Raw genomic sequence first — 25,091 nt, forward strand, 5'->3', positions numbered from 1 at the left:
AGTCTGTGAATACAAAGAACTCTTTATGATAAATGAGCGCGTCAAGAACAAACCGGTCAACTTGTAAAAACAGGAAAACTAAAATTCCAGGGTGTTTGCATCCACGAATTTTCGTCACCTGAAGGATTGTGGAAGCCCTGAACGTCCGCAATACCATTCAGCACCATATTTTCCCATTCTCTCTCTGACGATGCAAAAGACTGCGTAGTTGGCAATCCTCACTTTAACTGCATGCCATATCCCCAAAATCATCCCTATCATTATGCTGAATCTCACAGTTTGCCTTCCGCAATAAAGAAAAGATAAAACAATAACGGAAGCAACTTTTCTTGGATGCCTGTGCCGGTGGCCTGAACTTCTGGTTGTAGCATATGTCCCGGATGACCCACCTATAAATTCAAGACATTACCTACGGCAGAGATAAAAACGCTGATATGGAAGCATTAAATGCACATGCCATAAAGCCCCGAAGGTGACATGTTTTACAGAACCTCCACGCTTTTCTTTGGGCTGCAGCTGCCCCATTCTGAGGACACGTCATCGTACAACAAGCAGCACAACTAGATATCTCGCGCTTTTCACCGATTCCTGGAACATGGACCCTCCGAGCCATAGTATTTATGTACAAATTAGCTAACCACGGGTTCCTCATAAACACATGTCTACACTTGTTTGCACCGATCGCATGCCTATTACCTCCAACTGAATATCGATTAAAGCTTTTGAAATCGAGCAGTCTTATGACTGCAGTAGTAAGAAATTCCTATCACGTTTGGCTGTCCGCTATTTTGGACCGCAGTCTAAATCATATTGTGGTGCGGTCTAGATGATGCTTCGACACTTTTTTCCCATCCTGGCTCCCCAACGAAGAGAAGGCTGTCCTATCATCTCATCTGAATGGCACCAATAAACAACCGTGTGCCTCTGATAGACACAAGAATATTCCTGATCCACGCTAGTTTTAACTTATCACGAGTCCCTGACTAATCTCAACTACCATAATAACCCTAACCAACTCACCCAAGATGTGCATGTCGTGAATTCGCGCGACACTGATGGTGTAATTATTGTTTGGGTCATACCCAGTACACCTGAAGAAACTGGGTTTTCCGCAAATTATCCGCCGTCATGACGGAGAAATCACGCGAAACAATTGTAAGCCATTAAAATATGAATTACGTGCCCTTGTTGAACCTTGAGTACTTGTAAACAACTTCTAGGAATACTTCGGAAGCATAGAGAGATCTTACAGAATCGACGAAAAAACATCAAATACTAAAGTTTCATGCTAAATTTCCCTCCTCCAAACTCTGAGTTCAGAGGAATTTTGGGTGCGCCTCTAGGGTTCCGCGGTGATTTTTTGTCTGGCCAAATATGCAAAAAAGACGCAGCATTTCTGCGTGAAAATTGTTTTTTAAGCAGCAAAGCTTTTGCAACTAAGGATCAGCTAGTGAACTAAGCGCCTTATACAAAGTTCAAAGCACGGCCTACGTACAGGTCAAATGAAGGAAAAAGTGTTCTGGGTGAAAAGCGAAAGCAATAAAATGCGGAATTCTGTGGTAAACAATAAGAAAAAACGCTTGACAGGAACGATAGAAACAGTATTACTAAGGCATTGGAAAAATAAAAATTGAACGTTTTGCTCTGAAGATCGTTGAATTAAGTTGCAGAGGCAAAGCAGTTGAAGTATTAGCTTAATTAATTCAACTAGGCCGCGCTAGGAAAAAAAGCAGAATCCCACGCGAACATATAGGTTATGTCAATAACAAGTAAGGATACACGTAATCAAGAATGCATGAACACCTCAGTGTGGTTCTCATTGGCAGACATAGGAAAGATGTGTGTATTAGTGAATTAGTGGATTAGCGATGTGGTCAAAGCCAAATGAGAACGCATTGAGAAAGTCAGTAGCTTGAAGCCCGGGCATATATTAGGTGGACTGAAGAGGTCTCGGAAAAGCAACACCTGGATACATATGTTCATTAAAACATATGAAATACCTCAATGACAATGTGGATGGGGGTCTACTTGTTAATGTATAATATAACATGGGCAGACCGCCAGACGAGGTAAGGCAGTTGAGTTACAATCATTATTGTGTTGTACTTCGGTTTATGGATATCCACATAAATGTGCGGCTTCACAGAAGCAACTGAGATGAGCGGATGAATTTGGGGTTTCCGGGATAAGCCTTAGAATTCTTGCAACTGGATCGGTGGGACACGGTTTTTACGGAGTCTGCTGTTTCGCGGAATCAAAGCCACGTGTTTACGAGATAGCGAAACAACATAGGAATTCAAACAGCAAGTCCGGTGACAAGGTCAAAGAACGGTTTATGTCCAAGTCGAAAACAATAAGGGTGATATAGGCGAAAAACAAGATGACAAAAAAGGGGGAATCGCGTTGTATAACATAAAAATGGAAGAAGGGAATCAACAGGAAGCTTGTATGAGTAATACGGCAGAATGTCCACCCAATCATCCGCAGAACGGCGAATGCATTTTGGTCTGATTTGCCACGGTGCAGTGAGGAGGGCATATTTAAACAGAACAAAACACACAAATGGTTTTCGGCACCTCTCCTCTTGATATCTTCTAGTGCGTTCTCACAGTGCATGACAAAGGTGCTCGCGGAGTCTCCTCCAAGTGACGTATGGACGCACATTTCGTCATTCACAGGAATGGGCCAATCGCATGACCACTGCCGTGCAGCGTCTACATTCATTTGGAGGATACTGACGCTGGAACCCCAGAATTTCAAGTCGTCGGCGAAAAGTATACATGGACTTGGGAGAACATCTGAAATTTTGTTGATGTATATCAGAGAGCAGTGATCCTAAAAGGGAACCTTGGAGAACTCCAATGGAGACCAGCACTGCAGTAGAGTAGGTTGAGCCTATTTTAAATCGAGACGTTCTGTCTGACGGGAACGCCCTGACCCAGTGTAGGATTTTATCTTGAATCCATTAGGGCCCAAGTTTGCGGAGTAGCTGGACGTGTGAGACTCGGTCAAATACTTTTGAGAACTCGGAAAATATGGCATCCGATAAGAGTTTCCCATCCTTAGCATGGGTTGAGCGGTACGTAAATAAGAGTATGTCTGACACGCAAAAACGGTTTGGGAGAAATCCGCTTTGAACTGGAGGTATCAAGTTGTTGGAAGCAGGGTGATCTAGGAATTGATTCGGAATACATTCCATCACCTTGCACGGCACGCTACCGGGGCTTATAGGCCTGTGGCTTCCAGGCGATAGTCGGTCACAAGTTTTGTAGATTGGCGTGGCAATCATTTTCTTTCCGGCGGAGGGAAGTTTGCCTTCATCGAGTGATTGACAAACGCCAGCTAGAAATGAACGACGTTTCTTTCACTATCCACAAGCAGGTCAGAAGAATTTTAGTTTCACAAGACAAATGACGATTCGTCACTCAAGCAGATAGCCAAGTGGTATGGAGTCCCTTAAGGCACCACGCCAAACGTAGCGGAGGTGACAGGTGGGAAGTTGGCGTTCGGTGGATTCCGTCATGCGATTCAAATGTACTGCTAAAATGGGTGAAACAAGTACAGGAAGCGTAGACTCCACGCCTGCGATGGAGAACTTGCCAATCATGACTGTTCCGTTTGGATGCCTCACAGAATGGTCCCATGCTTGCCATAAAATGTAGCGTTGATGGTGACTCAAATGTACTGCTGAAATGCGCGAAACCAGCACCCCCACACCTGCGCAACAAAAACGTTATTTTCATACGAATTTGGCTTACACAAGAGGCCCAACCACTGAATGTGCTGCACAGACGGGTGCCTAAGGCATCAGATGTTAGTGTACTCGATATATCACGATATATTTTCATTTTGAAAGCTAATCACAAGTTGGCGGAAATATCCAAGTCAGCCCAATTGTCGAAGAGTTTTCAGCAAATGCGGTGTGCGTGTATCAAAACGGTTAACTGCAAAGTGGACCTCACCCCGATCTGACCAAGGAAAAATCAACCGTTTTTCCTGCATTCATTAATCACTTGCTTCAGCTCCAAGTGGCCATCTACCCTAACTGCCTTTTGCGATCACAGGTCAGCGAAAACGAGTAATGTTTCTCCGAAAATATCCGCTAAGTACCTAAAAAACACATGAGATTCTAATTGGTCCACGCGAGAGAGACTACTGTAGAATACGTGACATATTCTGGGAAGCCCAGTCGTGTGGCGCGTGGAATCATGAACGGAGAATTGCGAACTCACGAGATTCAACAGCAAAATGGGGCAGTATATTTAAAGAGTGTATACAGGAAAAGGACACAAACCTCAACTTATGGGGATTTCTGTTAAACTGCTGCATGAATCAGTATAAATCCAACGGAAGCTCCATAATAACGACAAATTACGACGAACGAGTGCACGGAGCATTTGGTAACGAAATTTTTCAAAAGCAGCGCGCAAAAATGTCGTCGGAATCGGTTCAATTTTCACGGGCCAAAAGTCAACAGGAGATTGTGAGCAATGTCGAATACATAAGGTAAACGCAGAAAACAGACTCCCAGACACACGGCACAGATTCCGGATGGCGTTCCGTCTTTCTTGCTGTGAAATTCACCCTAGGATGTTTTTGTCTAGTCATCACCTAAATCGAATTTTCTGTCCATGTTTTATGACCTCCAGATAATTATCATAGGTTCATTAATCCACTTCTGTCTCGCGTGAGTAAATAACACAGAGATTGAGAATTTCATGCTGGCCATGCTGGTAGTTTGGCTAGCCAAACCGAACTACTTTCGCAACGTAAAGGGAAGCTCGTATGTCTCCTTAATGCCAAGCTCAACTGCAACTTTTGAGATGCTTAGTATATGTGTGAAATTTCGTCACACACACAGTAACCTGTGTTCCTGAAACCCCTGTGCGCTCAACAGCCAGGTGGGGAAATACTGCAAGTGTCAAAATTAAAACCTTCACAAAGCCCAGTAGATCTCTGGTGTTCACAAACCGCCACATCACCATAAAATATAATTCCATCGAAGGATGGATAAGTCAACGGCGTGGCAGTTCAATCAACCACTTTCAAACTGGAAAGCACCACGGAAAAGTCGCCATCAGATGGCAGCAAAATGACTCGAAAGCCTCGGATTTCATCCGAGAACCACCATCCTCAAGGGGTCTTGAGCGCCTATACCGAAGTCTTCTAGCAGACTCGACCTGGTCGCTGATGAGGACAACCGAACACCAGTTTATGTCCACATTAGTTTTTTGTACGTTGCACTTAATTTTGCTTGGCGAAACCCGCTTCTTTTCAACCTAATCAGTGTAACACATTTGAAACGCGATTGCATCTGCTTGTAAGTCTCTCATATGACCTTATACGTGGCTCTCCCTCTCTCCCCCTATTGCAGGTATCATGGACGAGCCACCACGACCCCCGGCAGGAAAGAGTAGCCCTCTTGTACACACCCCTGATTGACCTTGACTTATTTTTTGTACCCCCGGCTTCTGCTTTCGGTTTTGGTCGAATACACGCGTGTTGCTGCCAAGCTCCGGTCTCCTCTCCTGTATCACCCGACCAGTGCGAATGTGTGCCGTGTGGATTCAGTAATATCAATCTCTATATCTGCACATTCCAGAACCGACGTGTGTCATCGCTACGCCCTCTCGAACGTCGAATACCGCTGACTTCCTGACCTCCCACGCCACATCAGCAAATCAAAAGTCGCTAAGTGACACATCGGTTTTGGAATGCACTCGTCCATTGCAACCTTGGAATAATCTTGTTAGCAATCCAACGAGCACTGATAATTCGCAAGATATCGATATCAGTCTCATTGTGGTCCGGCAAATGTGTTCGGAGATAGCCTACGGACAATATCATTTGGCGCAGTTAAGCAAACCCGCATACTTCAGCTCACATATTTTCGAACGAAAAAACAACACATGGGAGATCACCGGTTTTTTTAACATAATGAAAGTGAAACAAACAAAATAATGTGGACGTGGTTAATTTTTCCCCGCCTAAATGTTCCCAGAATCAGCCTGTGAACGTCCAGAGAAAAATGGTTCGTCAGTTTCTCATCAAAAGAATCACGGTAAACATTGAAACGTCCAGAACAAGCCAGCAAATTTTTCTGCGCTCGAACGCTATCCCATCAGTCCAGATGGGTGTGTTGTGTATAGTTGCATAGAGACGAGTCAGTTTTCCTCAGAAATTGAGGCATCGACCAACAAGCTATTACGGACTCATTCTAGTACTGTTTATGGGAATTACGAACTGGCCGAAATGTGACCAAATGCCCCACTGAGCAGATAATTGTTTAAAGCTGTGCGTCGAGTAGCCTTCATGTATTCAACCTCCATACAATGAGATATGATAAAAGTCGAAAGAAAGTTTTGAGGCATAGTTTTCACCTCTGAGATGAAACAGCTGTGCATATGTTATTCAGTCAACCGGCGATTATACTGAAGTCAAAATTTAGTACTTCCCTCTAAGTTGATCGAAAAGGGTGTGGATAACGTCACAGCAGGAGACCAACGTGGAGTTTGGTAGTCTCCATAGAAGGCTTGAACTGTGCTAGCTTTACATTCATCTCTTGGTTCACCCAGGATATTTAAATCGTGTTTTTCAAATGCACGATTTAGGAAAAACGCCGATAACGCCCTTAATCTAACCAAAATTAGACCACTTGCGCTAACATTCAACTTGAGTTGATACATTGAAGACACTTATTGCGTATAACTTAAATTTGTGAAAACTTTCGCCAAAATTCGATGTTTCAAATAGGGATGAGTCTACACTGGTCAAGTAATTTCGATCGATTGGTATTTTGCGAACTAATGCATACAACGAGTATAATCTACATTCTGCAAATACCTAGACAATTAAAACACATTTGTTCAGTAGGATTCAATCGTCTGAGTTGCTCCCTAAATGGAAAGATGTAACAGACACACAAGTCGCCCAGCTGAGCCATGTTATATCACTACGTCGTGCTTCGAAGCGTTGGGCTTTCTGATCACAGACTGAGCCGAAAAATATTACATTTTCACACGTAAAAATTCGGATGCGTCCAGCGTGTGCTAGTGGAGAGTGGTAACACGCTCGTGTCAGATGTGCGGAGTTCTAAACCCTAAAAGCCCAATTAAATGCACTTCTGATGACCTATCATAAAAGTGAACTTCTAGTCCAGTGATTTCCTCATTTCCTACGGACTCATGGGAACGATTGTGTCCGAACCGGGCGGGAGACTATCTAAACGACACCAAAATCAACCCTTTCACCCACGTGCTAATTATATGAGAAACGGTGGCGGTTGGCCAACATTTTCTATCCTACCAACTGTTACTCGAAGGAGAGCAGTAAAAGATGATTACGCCGAAATCGGTTACCCGAAAACTACCTGAGGCCATGGAAGAATGATGGTCAGTTCTGTCCCATATATCTGAACTGTCATTCCCGCTCCGAATGGTGATCACAAATTAGCCAATATATGGATATTCAAAAGCCAATTTTCAATTGTAAACATTACCTTTGTCCGGAAATTTTTCTTTGCATCGTTCTGTGAGAAAAAGTGAATCCAAATTTGCCAAGTGAGTATGAAATCCGTATTCAACGGAGCTCAATGACCGAGCTCCCTCAGAGGAATACTGCATCGCACTTCGCTTTGACAAACACGATTGTGTACACAAACGATTCTGCTGCAGTGGCCTGTGCTTCGACAAGAAATCAGTTTGGCAATTCTAGCGCCCGAAGCGCCTAATATAGACATTGAAATGGCTCACCTATGCGTCTTTCATTGTCCACACCAGCGAAGCCTACAAATGTAATTAGAACGAAAATAGAATGCTGTTTTCTTCTATTTGGCAGCAAACACCATAAACATAATCAACAATCATTGCACCAGCTACTCCCAGGAGAGCGCCAGAAGAGAAACAGAACTCTCACGACAACGACATCTCTGCCATTGTGGGCTAGGGCTTTTCGCTACTGTACCGGTAATCTGGAGAGCAACATTCCAAGTATCATACCGTCTCCCATCTCCACGACCACTGAGGCGGGTATATGCCCCAACTATCAGTTCCACCAACCACTATCCCTGAGTGATTCCATAGGGTAATGAATGATTCAGTATAACCTTAGAATAAACTACCATCTGCACATTTATGCTAACATGCAAATTGAAAAAATATCCAACTGGCGTTCGATCCTGCGCATCCGACAACGTCCTTTAGTATACGTCACCCAAAATATACTCTGTCAGTCAGAAGACCATTTATGCAGATACAAACCAGACGATACATAGACAAAGGACACCGAGCTGCAACGGATCTCACACACATCCAGAATAAATGGCATCGTCAATGATAAGATGCGAGGAAGGTTTCCGCTAGCACATCAACTACGCGTACATAATGACCCGGATACGTTGCCAACAATCTGTCAGTTCCACCAACCGCTTCCTCTTGCTTGCCACACAGAAGCAGCTCGGCACCAAATCAGAAATCCTCCACCGTGGTGTGCCTTTCAAATCCTGACAAGGCCTCCTCATTCACAATCAGCCACTGTTTTATTCACCAACGTGAATGTCGATTTGAACTGAAGAAACTGGTTTTCGGCATTTGCAACGCATTTGCGCTGAAAATCAAGGATTTCACAACATGATTCGGAACGGAGTGAAGTGCGCAATCTGCTCACTAACTCCGTATCTATGGACAGATTCTTTTCTCTCAGTCTTGAGCATAACACGCACGTAAAATCCACTGAGGGAACTTACGCGAGCACAGCTTCAGGGCTGTTTTGGCGCATCCACCTAAAGCGTTTTATAAGCACCAGTGATAAAATGTAAACATGGATATGAAAAATCAATGGTTTGATGAACAGTCCGATACTGTTGTATGACCAAAGTTTTGTGTGAGAGAGTAGTTAAACTCTCAAATGACAAAACATGTGCTTGGAAATTTAGTTTACGTACTTAGCAAGCAAGAGTTCAACAGTACCACCCTTTCGGTGCCTAGCTGGCAAGCCACCTAGGAATGTAGGAACGACGACTGGAAAACTGCCAGTTTACCAATACCCAGCCAGACATGGGAAATCAAGATGCCAAGGTCGCGTTCATATTTGATGATATATATATATATATATATATGTATATATATATAATCTAAATATATGTGGAAATAGCCACTTTATTCCTGTCGCCGTCATCAAATTCTCGGATAGGTTGACGATTTCGCTGTACTGATTGTGGAATCCTGGAAAATGTGTTACGCATTAAGTGTGCCGATTGATCGCAGGACTTAATGGGTTTAATTGAGATCGAAACACAAAACGCTTTGAGAGCTAGCATGAAATGCTATTCAACAGCGAGAAAAGGAAGGAGTTCCATGCAACAGAACAACTTACGGTAGCATATGGGTACGTTTTCTGGTTGGTCTATGGACAAACAAATTTTGAAACGAGTTTGACACTACTTCAGAGATTTTGAAGCTTCGTTATCCCGATGACTGAAACTCAGTTACGAAATGTACCCACGAACATTGCCTCTGAGCAACTGTGAGGGGGTCATTCTGTCACCCTCTAAATTCATCCGGATTTGGCAAACTGTTTGTCGCAAGATTGCCCCCCCCCACCCATGAATCGCCGTTGTAGTACCATTTAGAGCGCATCTTTGTAATGATATGAAAACTGGGTTGTGCGGTTATGTTTATTCAAAAAGAGTTCGTACGTCTACCATAACAACATCGGTTGAGACGATCACAGTGGCCGGACAAACCTTCACGTACTTCCCGAAAATCGCCATTATGTGTGCGATTCAACATTTACTAAACTCTCAAAAGTACGCTCTAAGATAAAATGATTTTCGACCCATCAATCGTTTCCTACGTCTCACAAAGAAAACCCGATACATTCACAAAATGGAAAATAACGAAAATGCATTCTTGATGTTTCAATGATTGGATAGACTGAGTCAACTTACTAAGCTTCTGATATTTCTCAGAGCATGCAACTGCACAAAGAGGAAATAACTTCACTTTAACAAATCATTCACCATAGATTTACTCGCGTTCAATACGTTTGAAATGTCACTAACTCAGATGTCATATGTCAGTAACAGCACAGGATAATTCATTGAATATTATCCACTGAATTTCATCTCGCGCAGCGCATTGGAGGAAAGGCTTGCTGTACTGTCTTTGAAACATTCTACACATCAAACGAAATCGCCACCGCTGTTTAACGCTTAGTCGTTCCTACGCTTAGCACTGTTTCTGAGGCTTTTCAAGAGAAAAAATACCGACCAGGTCAGACAATGGCTGACAGCACGTGGATGTTAAATTCTACGCATTGTGATTTCGCTGGAATTTCTTAGAATATGATTTTCAACTTCATGAGAGGTTCAATTTCGTTTTGAGCTAACGTATTCGTAAACGTCTGTTTGGCTTGCCCGAACCATTGGAACCGAATCATTTCGAAGCTCCTTCGTAATCTGGTGATATTTGTTGATTTGAACAGGTCACCGGCCACAGTGACAGTTAACTTTACACCACCCATCCTGTGGTTGACTTCAAATTTCAACCGTGAAATATCATCTACTGCCCCACTGATTTGCGTCACGCTGTTCGACGTAGGCTTTCCTTACTTGCACGTCCTCATATATGAAGTGTTCATAAACCCCATGTGAAAGTGGATCAACTTGGTATCGCAAACCTGGGCACTGTATTTCTTTCCCTTATCCGAATACCCAATATTTTCCTATTTCACGGATAATGACACTTTTTAGGATAATTCCGTATACAGTTGTAAAAGATGGACATCTGCGACGGATTTTTAAACGGAAACTTACACCCGCAATCAAACTTGAACACTTCGAGGCAAAGAACAGCGCATTGGAGGAAAGGCTTGCTGTACTGTCTTTGAAACATTCTACACATCGAACGAAATCGCCACCGCTGTTTAACGCTTAGTCGTTCCTACGCTTAGCACTGTTTCTGAGGCTTTTCAAGAGAAAAAATACCGACCAGGTCAGACAATGGCTGACAGCACGTGGATGTTAAATTCTACGCATTGTGATTTCGCTGGAATTTCTTAGAATATGATTTTCAACTTCATGAGAGGTTCAATTTCGTTTTGAGCTAACGTATTCGTAAACGTCTGTTTGGCTTGCCCGAACCATTGGAACCGAATCATTTCGAAGCTCCTTCGTAATCTGGTGATATTTGTTGATTTGAACAGGTCACCGGCCACAGTGACAGTTAACTTTACACCACCCATCCTGTGGTTGACTTCAAATTTCAACCGTGAAATATCATCTACTGCCCCACTGATTTGCGTCACGCTGTTCGACGTAGGCTTTCCTTACTTGCACGTCCTCATATATGAAGTGTTCATAAACCCCATGTGAAAGTGGATCAACTTGGTATCGCAAACCTGGGCACTGTATTTCTTTCCCTTATCCGAATACCCAATATTTTCCTATTTCACGGATAATGACACTTTTTAGGATAATTCCGTATACAGTTGTAAAAGATGGACATCTGCGACGGATTTTTAAACGGAAACTTACACCCGCAATCAAACTTGAACACTTCGAGGCAAAGAACTAAAATGGATAGGAAAAGTAAACGAAGACGGCCGGTTGCATTCTAAATGGACCGCAGAGCTTATTGTGTATCAGAATATTATTTTCGATACAATAAAGTTAATGTTCATTCTTCGCGGCCATTAGCCCCATATTTTGGGGGCAAATCACCTTGTTCTAGCTATTTATAACTGTGCAACCACTATGAATATAATCGATAATGTTCGGGCTGAAAATTTATAGGATTCAGTCAAATGCCATTGAAACACGTCAAAGTTATGAAAACTAGGTAGGAAGTACACTTCAAGGAAGAATAACTCACCGGTGCAACCAAATTCTCTGTCTGATACATCCGCTGAAAAAAAAACAGATGCATGAGGCTTAAATGTCGCGGAAACTGCGATCAGAACACTGTATGGATTTCCATATCTTAAGATTACCCAATGACTTTCACCAGTGGTTTGTGTCTATTCAGCAGGACTATAGAAACAGTGCCATCTTTCCTTACTGTGGATAGCCATTCACGTGAGTTCGCCGGAAACNGAAACAGTGCATCTTTCCTTACTGTGGATAGCCATTCACGTGAGTTCGCCGGAAACAGTTCTCGAAAAATAACGATTATTTCAGCAAAAACATCAGACGTTGCGTTTGCCACCGTCACCTGAAAATACCAAGCTATCCGCAAACAACCTGCGTAAGATACTGACAAGAATGCAAGCCTAATCTGGTCGGTCTGATTTGATTCACGGCGTTCTCGGAACAGCGAGTTGGTCATCGGCAAAAGTTGTTGAATACTTATCACAACGAGCCGACATTTAAAGGACACATTCAAGCACACTGCAAATGCGTTTTCCCCTGGCGTTTAGCGCGCACAAATGGGCGTGGCACCTACTCACTTATGAACGCAGTGCACCTCCCGCAGAAAGCAAGACTGAAATTCACTCCTATAAGTAGTAATCTTTAGATGATTACAGTCCTTAATATGAAATCACATGATTGACTTTGAAGACAGGAAAACCTACCGGTGCCCAATATCACAGCGCATTGCTCTGGAATTTCAAGGAAAGTTAGTTGGAAAATTATGAAATTTGACGAATAATGAATCAGGAATTCGATTAGAGGATTGAGGAGAGAAATCAGTTTTTCAGCAACATATCGCTTACATCATTTATTGGTGATATGCATCAACTTGGATGATGAGTTAGAGGACAAACATTACAAACTGGAACGACTACCATAGACTTGACGTACATTCGTAATAAACCTGTAGTTTTGGGGAAGAATTAAACCTGCCTTAATGCTACTGAAAGTGTAATAAAATGCGTGATTCTCAAGCTTGCTTACTAGAACATTTCGCATAGGCGTCCGCTTCCTGGACCAGATCACCGTGTGCTTTGAGAGCTGTGAAAAGAAGTCAATTAATTTGAAGAGGAAGACAACTGGAGTGGATGAAAATGCCTAACACACATGCACGTGCTTACCGACGGTACAAATAACTAGTAATACAACGCCAAGTATACTCGACCGTAGCATCCTGGACCGAGAAACGGAATGAAGGTCTACTGCTCTCACTTTTCATCAGCGTCTGGATCAACCGTATTTATGTATGAGCGTCAGACTGATCTCTAGACCGTTGTCGCGCTGTACTACTCTGAGTAAGTAGGCCATATCACCTGGTGCTGCCTCGCACCGAAATCACATGGTGAGCAGAACAACTAACTGGATATTCTAATCAAGCTAGTAATGTTAATGACTTACCACGAAACATGTGATAAATGCTCCCTCCAAATCTGAAGGTACAGAAAACAAAGTGCCTTTGAGTGCCAAATGGCGAGATGAAACGTTAGAACTCCATGTACAGAATAACACAGCATATGTTTCGCGAAACATCTAATGAGGGTTTGGTCTGAGCGATAAATTATCAAGAACAAGATCTCAACCGCCGACTTCCAGATGCTCAACACCAAAGCCACAGAAGTGAAGCTTGCACAGGGTCGGCAATGCAAGGATAGGCAGATCCGTAAGTTCGAACAACTGCTTTCCATGACACAGGGCCCCAGAAATGTCACAGAAACGAAGAAACCGTCCACCAACTACTGCACTGTAGTTAACTTGTCACATAGACCACTGAGTGAAGACGAACGCTATCTGTTAGAAAAGGGACTAAGCTTCCCTGTGAGCAAGAAAGTAGTAAGAGCGGAGGAAATAATTCCTAGTATAGAGTCAGTGTTTCAAAAGCTTCCTTCAGGTTAACTTGTTAGACCACTGAGTGAAGACGAACGCTATCTGTTAGAAAAGGGACTAAGCTTCCCTGTGAGCAAGAAAGTAGTAAGAGCGGGCGGAATAATTCCTAGTATAGAGTCAGTGTTTCAAAAGCTTCCTTCAGTGGAAGCTGAGAAGCTACGGATACAACTGGTCACAGTCCTAAAATCCCAACAGCCGGGAACTCCAAATATTGCACCATCAGAGCGGAGAGCGTTGAACACACTGAGACAGGTAGATAGTATTGTCATCACCAAGGGTAAAGCCACAGTAGTGATGAATAAGAGCAACTATCTTCAAAAGGTCAAGCAACACCTCGCCGATGGACCCTACCGACAAATTACCGGTAGCAGTATTACTTCAATAATGAATAAGCGTAAGGTTGAAGTTGGGAGATGTTTAAGATCCGTTATAAACCATTTAGGGCAGGGTAAGTGGTACCGGTTGTATCCAAAAAGTGCGATTCAACCGCGACTCTACGGACTGCCAAAAATCCACAAGGCAGATGTACCGATAAGGCCAATAGTGGATGGTATAGGCTCGCCGCCGCATGAACTGGCCAGATTCTTAGCTAGTATACTAAAACCGCTCACGGGGAAATCAAGCACCTTCATTAGGAATTCGTATGACTTTGCCAACAAGGTCGCAGGGCTTCCTTTGGAGATGGACGAAGTCCTCGTGAGTTTTGACGTAATATCAATGTACACAAACATCCCTAGGGCAGATGCTCTGGAGGTAACTAAGAGGTTGTTACTGGCAGACACGACACTCGGGGAACGGACACAGCTCTCGGTGGATGAAATAGTTGAGGGCATAAGAGTGTGTTTGAATCTTGATAAGTTTGTTTTTGACACAACTGTTTACTCACAAGAACAAGGCCTTGCAATGGGATCTCCAATATCCCCAGTTTTAGCCAATATTTACATGGAGGACTTCGAACAAATAGCTTTGGCCGGATATCATTGTCCACCCAACGTTTTTTGGCGTTATGTTGACGACACGTTTGTTGTAATCAAACGAGACAACGTAAACAGCTTCCACGACTATCTCAATAGTTTAAACCCACACATCAAGTTTAGCATGGAGATAGAGTCCACATCGGGCACATTACCCTTTCTGGACTGTATAACACATAAGGTTGGTGGGAAATTGAAAACGACTGTCTACCAGAAACCAACAGACACGGGAACCGTCTTAAGCTATTCATCAGCACACCCAAAGTCCGTGTACGCCAGCATTGTCTCATCGATGTTTCGTCGAGTTAGAGCGCTGTGCACAGAAGAGATCGACCGGACGGCAGCTCAAATCGAGATTGCCAACAAACTTCAAGAAATAGGATACCCAGTGAGTTTGATTAGACGACAACTAAGGAAGATATTGGTTCCAGTATCTAGACCCAGTAAAGAATGGATTGGCACAGCAGTCATTCCATATAAAGCAGGAACATCGGAGGTTATTCGAAGATTGTTGAACTTAGCCAACATTAGAGTAGCTTTTCAGAAGGGAAAAACGCTACGCTCAGTTTTGGTGCAATTGAAAGATCCCCTGCCGGCTGAAAGGACTAGGGACTGTGTGTACAAAATTAACTGCAACGATTGTGCTAAGGTTTATATAGGACAAACTGCCAGGGAATTGCACACCAGAATTGGTGAGCATAAAAGAAGGATTAACAAGCCACCAAGGAATGCAGAAGAATACCAAACGCTGGTCAAAGACTCAGCGATGGCGGTACATGCCTTAGACACGGGACATAGAATAGATCTGGAGAATGTGGAAGTCTTAAGACGGGGACTGCGATTCACACCACAACGGCTGATAGCCGAGGCGGTGGAAATCACTAAGCATCACAGCGTGAATAGAATCGAGTGTGTGGAGCTAGCGAGCGTATGGAAAGCGGTCTTATATAAGCCGAGGTGACACGTGACGGTGTGGTTGTCAATCCACTTAGGATCATTAGAAAAAACCGGGGGTTGGGGGTGGAAACCCCAACCGACCAAAGGTCACATCATCCCTCTTACACAACTTTCTTAGTACTAGCTCACCCACACAGACTGACAGAAGGTTCAGACGAAGTTCAAGAGGAACCATCAAATGAACCGAACCAGAAGAACTAGACCCTAGGCTGGACCCAAACACATGTAGGTTCCCGCCACCGACCCAACACTTGTTCAACCACTCTAACACACTAAAAATCCCTCGGCCGACACCCAACAGACATTGAGCTTGACGTAGCTGATTGGTTCTCCTTCCGCCTTAAATCTCGACCAACCTCGGAACCTAGTCACTTGGCCCGACGAAGCTTTTGTGTCAAAAGCGAAGCGTTGCCCAGCAATAGATCTGCCGATTGTCGCCAAACTTTTTCGAAAACGAAGAACAAGATTTATTTAAAGGACAGAGAAACAACAGCACTTGAATCGAGTGTTGCCTGGAGGATTCGGTTGTATTTGAATTTTATCCCAGCTGACCTTCTTAACAAATGAAGAGAGTTGCCGTTAGAACGATACGAATGCACCAGCCGTTTGCAATCATCTTTCGCCTATCCGTGCACCCGACCTGGATTTTCAGATAATTCCAGACATCTATTCAATGCGAACATGCGACGCGTTTTTCCAGGGTAGCAGTTGGTTACTTGTTGTACCTCGTGATGATATGCGTTTATTTGGACAGGAAAAATAACCTTCTCCAAATAACTCCGACCCTACGGCATCCTGCGTATCAGGGTTGTAGGTCGCATTCACATACTTTACGATATCTTCCATACCTGAGAGTCGGGCTTGCATTCAAATGTTTCCAATATCTTTTGGCAACACCAGATCCCCAAATCCCCCAGATCATATTAACTTTTCAGTGAATTTGAAAAGCAATGTTCATCTTGTTTAAGTACTGTTCTTCGGTGAATATAGTATATTATAGTATAGTATAGTATAGTATAGTATAGTATAGTATAGTATAGTATAGTATAGTATAGTATAGTATAGTATAGTATAGTATAGCATAGTATTGTATTGTATAGTATAGTATAGTATAGTATAGTATAGTATAGTATAGTATAGTATAGTATAGTATAGTATAGTATAGTATAGTATAGTATAGTATAGTATAGTATAGTATAGTATAGTATAGTATAGTATAGTATAGTATAGTATAGTATAGTATAGTATAGTATAGTATAGTATAGTATAGTATAGTATAGTATAGTATAGTATAGTATAGTATAGTATAGTATAGTATAGTATAGTATAGTATAGTATAGTATAGTATAGTATAGTATAGTATAGTATAGTATAGTATAGTATAGTATAGTATAGTATAGTATAGTATAGTATAGTATAGTATAGTATAGTATAGTATAGTATAGTATAGTATAGTATAGTATAGTATAGTATAGTATAGTATAGTATAGTATAGTATAGTATAGTATAGTATAGTATAGTATAGTATAGTATAGTATAGTATAGTATAGTATAGTGTAGCATAGTATTGTATAGTGTGGTATGGTATGGTATGGAATGGAATGGTATGGTATAGTATAGTGTAGTATAGTATAGTACAGTATAGTATAGTATAGTATGGTATGGCATAATATAGTATAGTATAGTATAGAATTACACACAGTGTAATGGTAATTTGTTCGGAAATTATTGCAAACCTAAACTATGAAAAAGTTGATAGCATGCAATTTTATTTATTAGACCCGTCTGGGGACAAAACTTGCTACAAATCTGAATGATGTTCAAATGTATGGTAAGCTTTCCATAGCTGCCCTGAAGTACCTAGATATCTCTCTGGTATGAGACAAGCATCTGTACGGATGATGTCCTCAGAAATGCAAAGATTCACATTCCATCAGCAGGTATCTGAGCATACCTACAATGAAACGGGGCAGAGGAGAACCCTGAACTACATCATTGTCGCATGGTGGCTGGTTATCTTTCAGGGACGTTTGAAAGCAGTCGGCTTCGACGCCGGGCGGACCAATAATCAGCGCGAACGCATCGCTCTGTGGTGGGAAATTAACCGCATGCGTAAGTTCGATGGTACACTCGCTTCGGAGAAAAAGAAACTAAACCGTATCCAATGGTTTGGCCTCAAACATAAACTCATAGAAATGGAGTGTCCGCTTTAATTACTGATCAGCGGGTCATTATACACGCCCCAAACTAAGCACAATAAACGAATGTTCAATCAATGTGCACCAAATATCTGTTCCGTCAGGTCCGAGATGTGTGAAATCCGCAGTAGATGCCGGACGTCAGCCAGACATTGAAAGTCAGCACACCCAAATATCAGTGATTCTTGGTAAGGCATTTGAATGAACGGGTGTTTTTTTCGAAGCGACTCTTTGACGCTGTAACCGGTGTCATCACCGAAACATAGCTTCAGTGACTCTCATTTAGTTTAGTTAATCCACAAATTTCTCTTCTGTGGTCTGAACATTTTGAACTGCGTGTACATAAATCAGAGCTCAGCGACAGTTGGGTTCTCCGTGATTGTAATTCGGCAACATTTCTATAGCATATCTTTGTGTTGTTCGGCAAGTTGTCTGGTTCTAAGATGAAACAGCATTTCGCAGATGGGTTGGAGAACACATGCAGCCGCAAATCAAAAGGCGACACTCGCCAACGTCGACCAAAATTGATTTTGAGGCTGATGGGAGGGTTCACATCCTAATGGGCAGTTGCACTTATTCATGGTATAGTCAACGCATAGCCCGATAGGTTTAACCACTATACAACTTAATTTCACCATATCGAGGTATAAATCATTCAAATTGTGGCCAGAATGTTCATTTGAGCTTCCAGGCTGTAATGAGGCCAACCAATTCTGATTGATCCACAACAATTGCTAGTTCATCCACATTTCGAATCATTCACATTGCGGATCAAACGAATCCCCAGCAGGTCTAAAACCCACTAACTTGGGGCCAATTTGTTCAGAACACTTGACCGCTTTGTGATCTGCAGATGGTCAGCAGTGTGGTTAGCTCGCCCCCTCCCCCTAATTGTCAGCTCAGTCATCCATCAATCGCGAATCTCCTGCTAGTCGGTCACTTGCTGACAGGTATCAAAGGGACATCAACTGGAGTTGTCAAACATCAGCGAGGCTATGAATTCATCGTCACCAATGCACAACCAGGGCAGGCATGATACCACAAGCCGGTTCAATCTAAGCCCATTGTGCGCCACTTGGTGGCTAATATGGATTTCAAGCTTTCACTAGAATCCGAAGGACACGCCTTCGTTGGTCCATTCGGTATGCCTAGAGTGCGGGTGAAAGACTGTTTGCAAAACCTGGGCTCGCAGTAGCTTATCCCAGCATCGTTTCATGTCGTTTGAGGGACTAGCTGTCGTCAAGTGCAAGCACAAACTTTCCTAGTAGCGCAAAGTTTAACTTAGCACGTTGAGAATAATGACCGGATAAATTAAATGATTTCTCTTACCCGCCTTATTTACAGACCAAGAAGGAAAGGACAGAATACAAGCTTCACTTCATTCGTCGAGTTTGGGAAATATTTACAAGGCAGCTTTAGCTGATTTGTAAAAATATGCCAAATAATTGCAAATATATATGAACAACTTACAGAAATCGACCAGGGTAGCAAGCTCATTAAATATTTTGACGTTTAGATGTCTTTGAAATTTCAGCCAGCACTTGGATACTTGTGTTTAGAATTTCTAAGAAGACTCACGCGATGATCGCAAACGAGGAACGAAATTCGATTAAAGTTTGTCCCAGAAAGGGTCATATTATCGCGTCCAAAGACTTCTTGCGAATAGGCCCAACGAGTCCCCGATTTTGAGAGCGAACTACACCGTCTGCGGCTCCATAATATTTCTTGAATATTTCATGAACCCAATTGGATGATTGGGTCCATTTTTTCAAGATGGTTGACGAAAATTTCGCGCGAAAATTTATTTTTAGGCTCAGTTTATATCCGGTGAGAATAAAGATAAAGACATGGATGTACCACCGGCAGGATATTTACGCAGAATTTGAAATTATTTAAGGATTCGAATTCTTCTCACACTCTTCTGAACAGTTTTGGGAAAAACTATGTCCCATGCCTACCTGATGAGCCCCAATAAGGGCGAAATCGGTCATGGGCTGTCAACCAATTTTCAGCAACCTCATGAGTAGTACATCACAAATATACTATGTTCCTTACTTTGGCCTGATTTTGTTTTAACACATCCCGATCACTTGGCCATTCTCAGGGAACAAACCACCGGTGGACATACATGTACTAAAGCTAATTAACACGTGATTTTGCCAGTGTGAGCCGGATTTCAAACTGAGAGAATACAAATCATATTGCTAGGCGCTTTATTTTCACGGATGTTCTTAAAAAATCTACATGTGATTTTGACCACGCCCTTTTGCTTGGAAACGCTGTGTGGTTTAAGATCAGGGCATCTCGGGCATTTGGTTGTGTATGTGCATTACAGACAGCTTAGTTGGGTCCCAAGTAATACACACAGCGGTTGGACCAGCTTTATTCAAATGAGCGAATGTACGTATTACTTCCCTCCAGTAGGCATGGATCCGCTTTCGATTTATGTGGTCCATTGCATATGAACACACAGCGGTTTGACCAGCTTTATTCAAATGAGCGAACGTACGTACTACTTCCCCCCAGTAGGCATGGATCTGCTTTCGATTTATGTGGTCCATTGCATATGTTCACGAGTGGACAGCGTTTTGATAATCTAACTAAGTTGAACCAGGCGACTACTTGTCACAAGCCGTTTTGTGACCTTGTAAAAAACTCGTGTCATCTAATAATCCCAAGGTTGTTTGAGTAATATATTCAAATGTAAAGACGCAAATTCGATTGGGCCAATGAGCCAAGTTGTGTTGGTAGAGTCTTGGACACACTGTTGTACAAGAAGGATTCACAAGTATCCGTTCGTACACCTGGTGAACGCACTCTACATTCCATGAGAATAGACTTAAAGAAGGCAATACAGGCATGGTGACTGAGATAAGTCGGAGCGGCTTTTGTTGCTGTAACAAACTAGATTTACCGGACGATGCTGAAATATGATGAAGTGGCTTGTGACAGGGGCCAGCTTCATGCAATCAGAACAATTAAAAACAATTGCAACCGTCTAGATAGGAGCAGTTGTGATACCTGGAATGGGGTCAGGGCATAGCTCGTCCGGTGAGCAAGTTGGCTTCGCTGAACCCGATTCTAGCCAACTAATCATCAAATCAGCAATTGTTAACTGACAAGCTGTCTCGGATTTCATTCGACCAGTGATAAATTACTACCCCGAGCTGTTTTTGTTCAGTTATCATTTAAATCGACTTTTCTGTCCATGTTTTATGACTCAAGGATAAGTATCATGAATCGTGAACGAGATATTCAGTTGAGTCTCTCGTGAGGACCAAATTGGCTTGCAAATGAGTGTGTTTCTCCATAATTATCACATATTCTTGCATCCATTTCTATCTCACCCGGTAAAATGACATAACGGAAGAGGATTTCATGCTGGCCACGTGGTTGTTTTGCTAGTTAAAACAAACTACTTTCGGAATGTAAAGGGAAGTTTGGATGAGTGTTTGATACCAAGCTTATTCGCAACTTTCGAAATGCTTAGTATCAGTCTGTAAATTTCCTTGCACTTACGGACATGACTTAGACATTGGGGTTGCCAAACTTTGTGTATCGTGGTTGTGCGAGTGTGCGGTACAGTCCGGGGGCCCAAACCCAGTCCCACGACGATTGTGGTTCGGAACGCCAGCCCTTTCTTCAACATCCTGATCGGCAGGGAATGGGTGCAAATCAAGGTGACCCAATCTGCACGTTTCTAATTCGACCAGATAACCATATTGAACGGACAGGAGGTGATGTGTCTCAGTCAACAACGAATATCAAAGTAAGATGACATACACACCGACGCGCTCTCATCTGTTTGTCCCATTCCAGTGCAACTGGGAATTAGATTGTATTGTCACTCAGCTCAATGGTAACGGGAGACGAATTCAGACTAACGCTATTTACATAGTATTATTGAGTAGAAATCATTTGCTTTGAACTTGTTTTCAGTGTACTGAACTGCGTTGCTCAAGCAACCCCGAGACACTCATCACTTGTTTGGTCCTACGGACCGAATGACTTATTTTTGAAACCCATGGCTTTCAACGACAAAGGAGTTCACACTCACTGATTTCACGTTCAGAAGCTCTGTTCGATAGGATGACGCGTGCCCCGTTGGAACCGGATGCAAAAACAGTACTCCGAACCACCGCGGGTGTCAACTTGACATGTTGTCGACAAAACCCACAACATTGTCAACAAATGATTGGTAGTCAAACGACTCGGGAGACGCTGTTTTCATCCGGGAACCACCTCTTTCAAGAAGGGTTGGGCGTCTAACCGAAGTCTTCTAGCAGACCTGACCAGATCAAAGACCAGATGGATGTCACATCAGACTTAGACAAGTTGACGAGTGCTTGCTTACCGCTCATTCTACAATGAGTTCACATCGGCATTTGTTGTTTGTACGTTATTCGACTTTGCGAAACCAGCTTTTTACCCACCTAATCAGCAAATAAACAAGTGCTGAATGAGAGATCGCTTTTGAGTTGCATTCGACCATTGCAACCTTGAACGTATCTTGTGAGCAACTCAAAGAGCATTGATATTTTGCAAGATATCGATATCGGTCTCATTGTTGTCAGGCAAGTTTGTTCGGTGATAGCCTACAGAAAATATCATTTGGCGCAGTTAAGATAACCCGTATTATTCAGCTCGTATATTTTCGAGTGAAAAGACAAGAAGGGGGAGATCAATGATTTCTTGAACATGACGCAAATGGAGCAAACAGAATAATGTGCAATTGCTAAATTGTTTTCAGAAATTCCCAGAATTATTCTGTGAATGTCAAGAGAAAAATGCGTCGTCAGTTTCTCAGCAAAAAATCACGATACACAGTGAAGCTTCGAACTTGAACTAGGAAAAGTTTCTGCGTTTGAACGCCATCCCATCAGTCAAGATTGGTGTGTTGCGTATCCTTGATGGACAACGAGACAGTTTTTCTCATAAATGGAGGCATCGAGCAATGAGCAATTACGAATTCGTTCGTCTTTACAGACAACCTAGTCTGCTTATGTTTATGGCAACTCCGACCTGGCGAAAATGTGACCAAATGCACCGAGCAATGAGACGAATTCGTTCGTCTTTACAGACAACCTAGTCTGCTTATGTTTATGGCAACTCCGACCTGGCGAAAATGTGACCAAATGAAATGCTGAGCATATAACTGTTTAAAACTGTGCGTCAAGTGACCTTCATAAATTCAACCTCCATATGAAGTGATATGATAAAAGCCGAAAAATCGTTTTGAAGCAAAGTTTTCACCTGTGAGATAAACACAGCTGTGTCTATATTAGTCAGTCAGCTGTCGATCATACTGAAGTCAAATGTAACACCACTCATGACAGTGAAAATCCCGTCCAGTGATTTCCCCATTTCATGTGAACTCATGGGAACGATTGTGTCAGGACAGGAGGGCGACTGTTCAAACGACTCCTTAACCGACCCTTCCAACCACGAGCTAAGTGTAGGCGAATCGATGGTTTCGGGTCACCATTTTTTATTCTAGCGACAGTCAATCGCATGACAGAAGTAAAATAGGATTACACCCGAAATTCATTACCTCAAACACTTCTATCATCTACGTTATACCATGGCAGTCACTTCTGCACCAGACATTTTAACTCCTATTCCCATGCCGAATGGTGGTAACAAATTGGTCAGTATTTGAACATTCAACCAAGCCTGTGGAAAGTAGCGTGCTGTACTAACAAATGCGAGTTGGCAATAGTTCACTTTACCTTCGTCCGGAAACTTCTCTTTGCATTGGTCTGTGAGAAAAAGTAAATCCACATTTGAGACAGGTATATGCCGCGACTATCGGTTCCACTAACCGCTATCCCTGAGTGATTCCACGGGATAATGAATGATTCCGTAAAACCTAAGACTACGCAACCATCTGGTTGTCTGCGGCACAGTTATGCCAACATGCGAATTGACAAAATGTCCAACTGTCGTTTGATCTTGCACATCCGACAACGTAGTTTCGTATTGGTCAATCGAAATCTACTCAATCAGTCAGAAGACCGTTTGTGCAGACCCAAACCAGACGATGCATAAGCAATGGACAAAGAGCTGGAAAGAATGTCATACGCATCTTGACTAGTTGTCATCGTCAATGATAAGATGCGAGGAAGGTTTCCGCGAGCACATCAACCACGTGTCCATTATGACCTGGATTCGCAGACAACAACCTGCCAGCTCCTCCTACCTGTCGAACAGAAACAGTTCGGCACCTAATCAGAAATCCTCTGTCATGGTATTTGTTAGTGTGCTGAGCCTTTCAAATCCTGCCATAGGCTCCTCATTCACAACCAGCCATCGTTTTCCTCACCAACGCAAATGTCGATTTGAATTGAAGAAACTGGTTTTCGGCATTAGCCATGCATCTGCGCTGAAAATCATAGATTTCACAACATGATTCGGAACGGAGTGAAGTGCGCACTCTGCTCAGTTATTCGTAAATGAGGACTGAATTTTTTCTCTCAGTTTTGAGCATAACGTGCACGTAGTATCCACTGAGGGAACTTACGTGAGCAAATCTTCAGCGCTGTTTGAGTGCATCCACCTGAAATGTTTCATAAACACCAGTGATAAAAATGTTAACACGGACATGCATATTCAGTGGTTTGAAGAACAATCTGACGCTGTTGTACGACTGAAGTCTGTGTGAGAGAACACTTACACGCGCAGACGACAAAACCGTTGAGAACAAAGTGGAAGTTACAAGTGTACCGGGGAACCGGAGTTCGTCGCCAGCAACTCTTTTGGAAGTTAAGATTTCCAAAATATCTGATTGTAGTGTGCTCGGAAAGTTATTTTACGCACGTAGTAAAATGGCCCTAGTTGGAATAATTCAGCCATACTGACTTTTGAATTCATCTGCCACTGAGCTAGGGACGCTTTTTCTCAAACATCCCGATTTCTATGGAATGCTTCGTTCAGCCGTAACAATCCTCCGGTACCTAGCTAAAAAGCCACCCGAGGAATGTAGGCACGAGGGCTAGTTAGCCAATACCAATACTTGGGAAATTTAGATGCTGAGGTCGCGTTCCAAACACGGACTGTCTGGTCAGCAATGGGTATCGTTCTGGATCATCATCAAGCACTCGGAAAGGGTAACAAATCCGCTGTAATGATGGTGGAATGCTGGAAAACGTGTTATTCATTAGGTTTGCTGAT

At 42.7% G+C, this 25,091-nt stretch overlaps 2 protein-coding genes across 2 annotated transcripts; both read left to right on the top strand.

Annotated features, from left to right (window-relative positions):
• Positions 1 to 4,432: 4,432 nt before the first annotated feature.
• Positions 4,433 to 15,154, top strand: T265_14806 (hypothetical protein; the record flags this gene model as incomplete). Its single annotated transcript, XM_009175351.1, has 2 exons — positions 4,433 to 4,506; positions 13,810 to 15,154. Coding segments are annotated over 2 exons (1,419 nt in total), but the record flags the coding sequence as incomplete, so codon positions are not given.
• An 8,617-nt stretch (positions 15,155 to 23,771) lies between these two features.
• T265_09318 (hypothetical protein) lies at positions 23,772 to 23,969 on the top strand (the record flags this gene model as incomplete). The annotated part of the gene is made up of 1 exon (XM_009175347.1): positions 23,772 to 23,969. One exon carries the CDS (start codon positions 23,772 to 23,774, stop codon positions 23,967 to 23,969), a length of 198 nt encoding a protein of 65 aa, XP_009173611.1.
• Positions 23,970 to 25,091: the final 1,122 nt, after the last annotated feature.

This window comes from Opisthorchis viverrini, assembly GCF_000715545.1.
Source record: "Opisthorchis viverrini unplaced genomic scaffold opera_v5_273, whole genome shotgun sequence".
NCBI lineage: Eukaryota > Metazoa > Platyhelminthes > Trematoda > Opisthorchiida > Opisthorchiidae > Opisthorchis > Opisthorchis viverrini.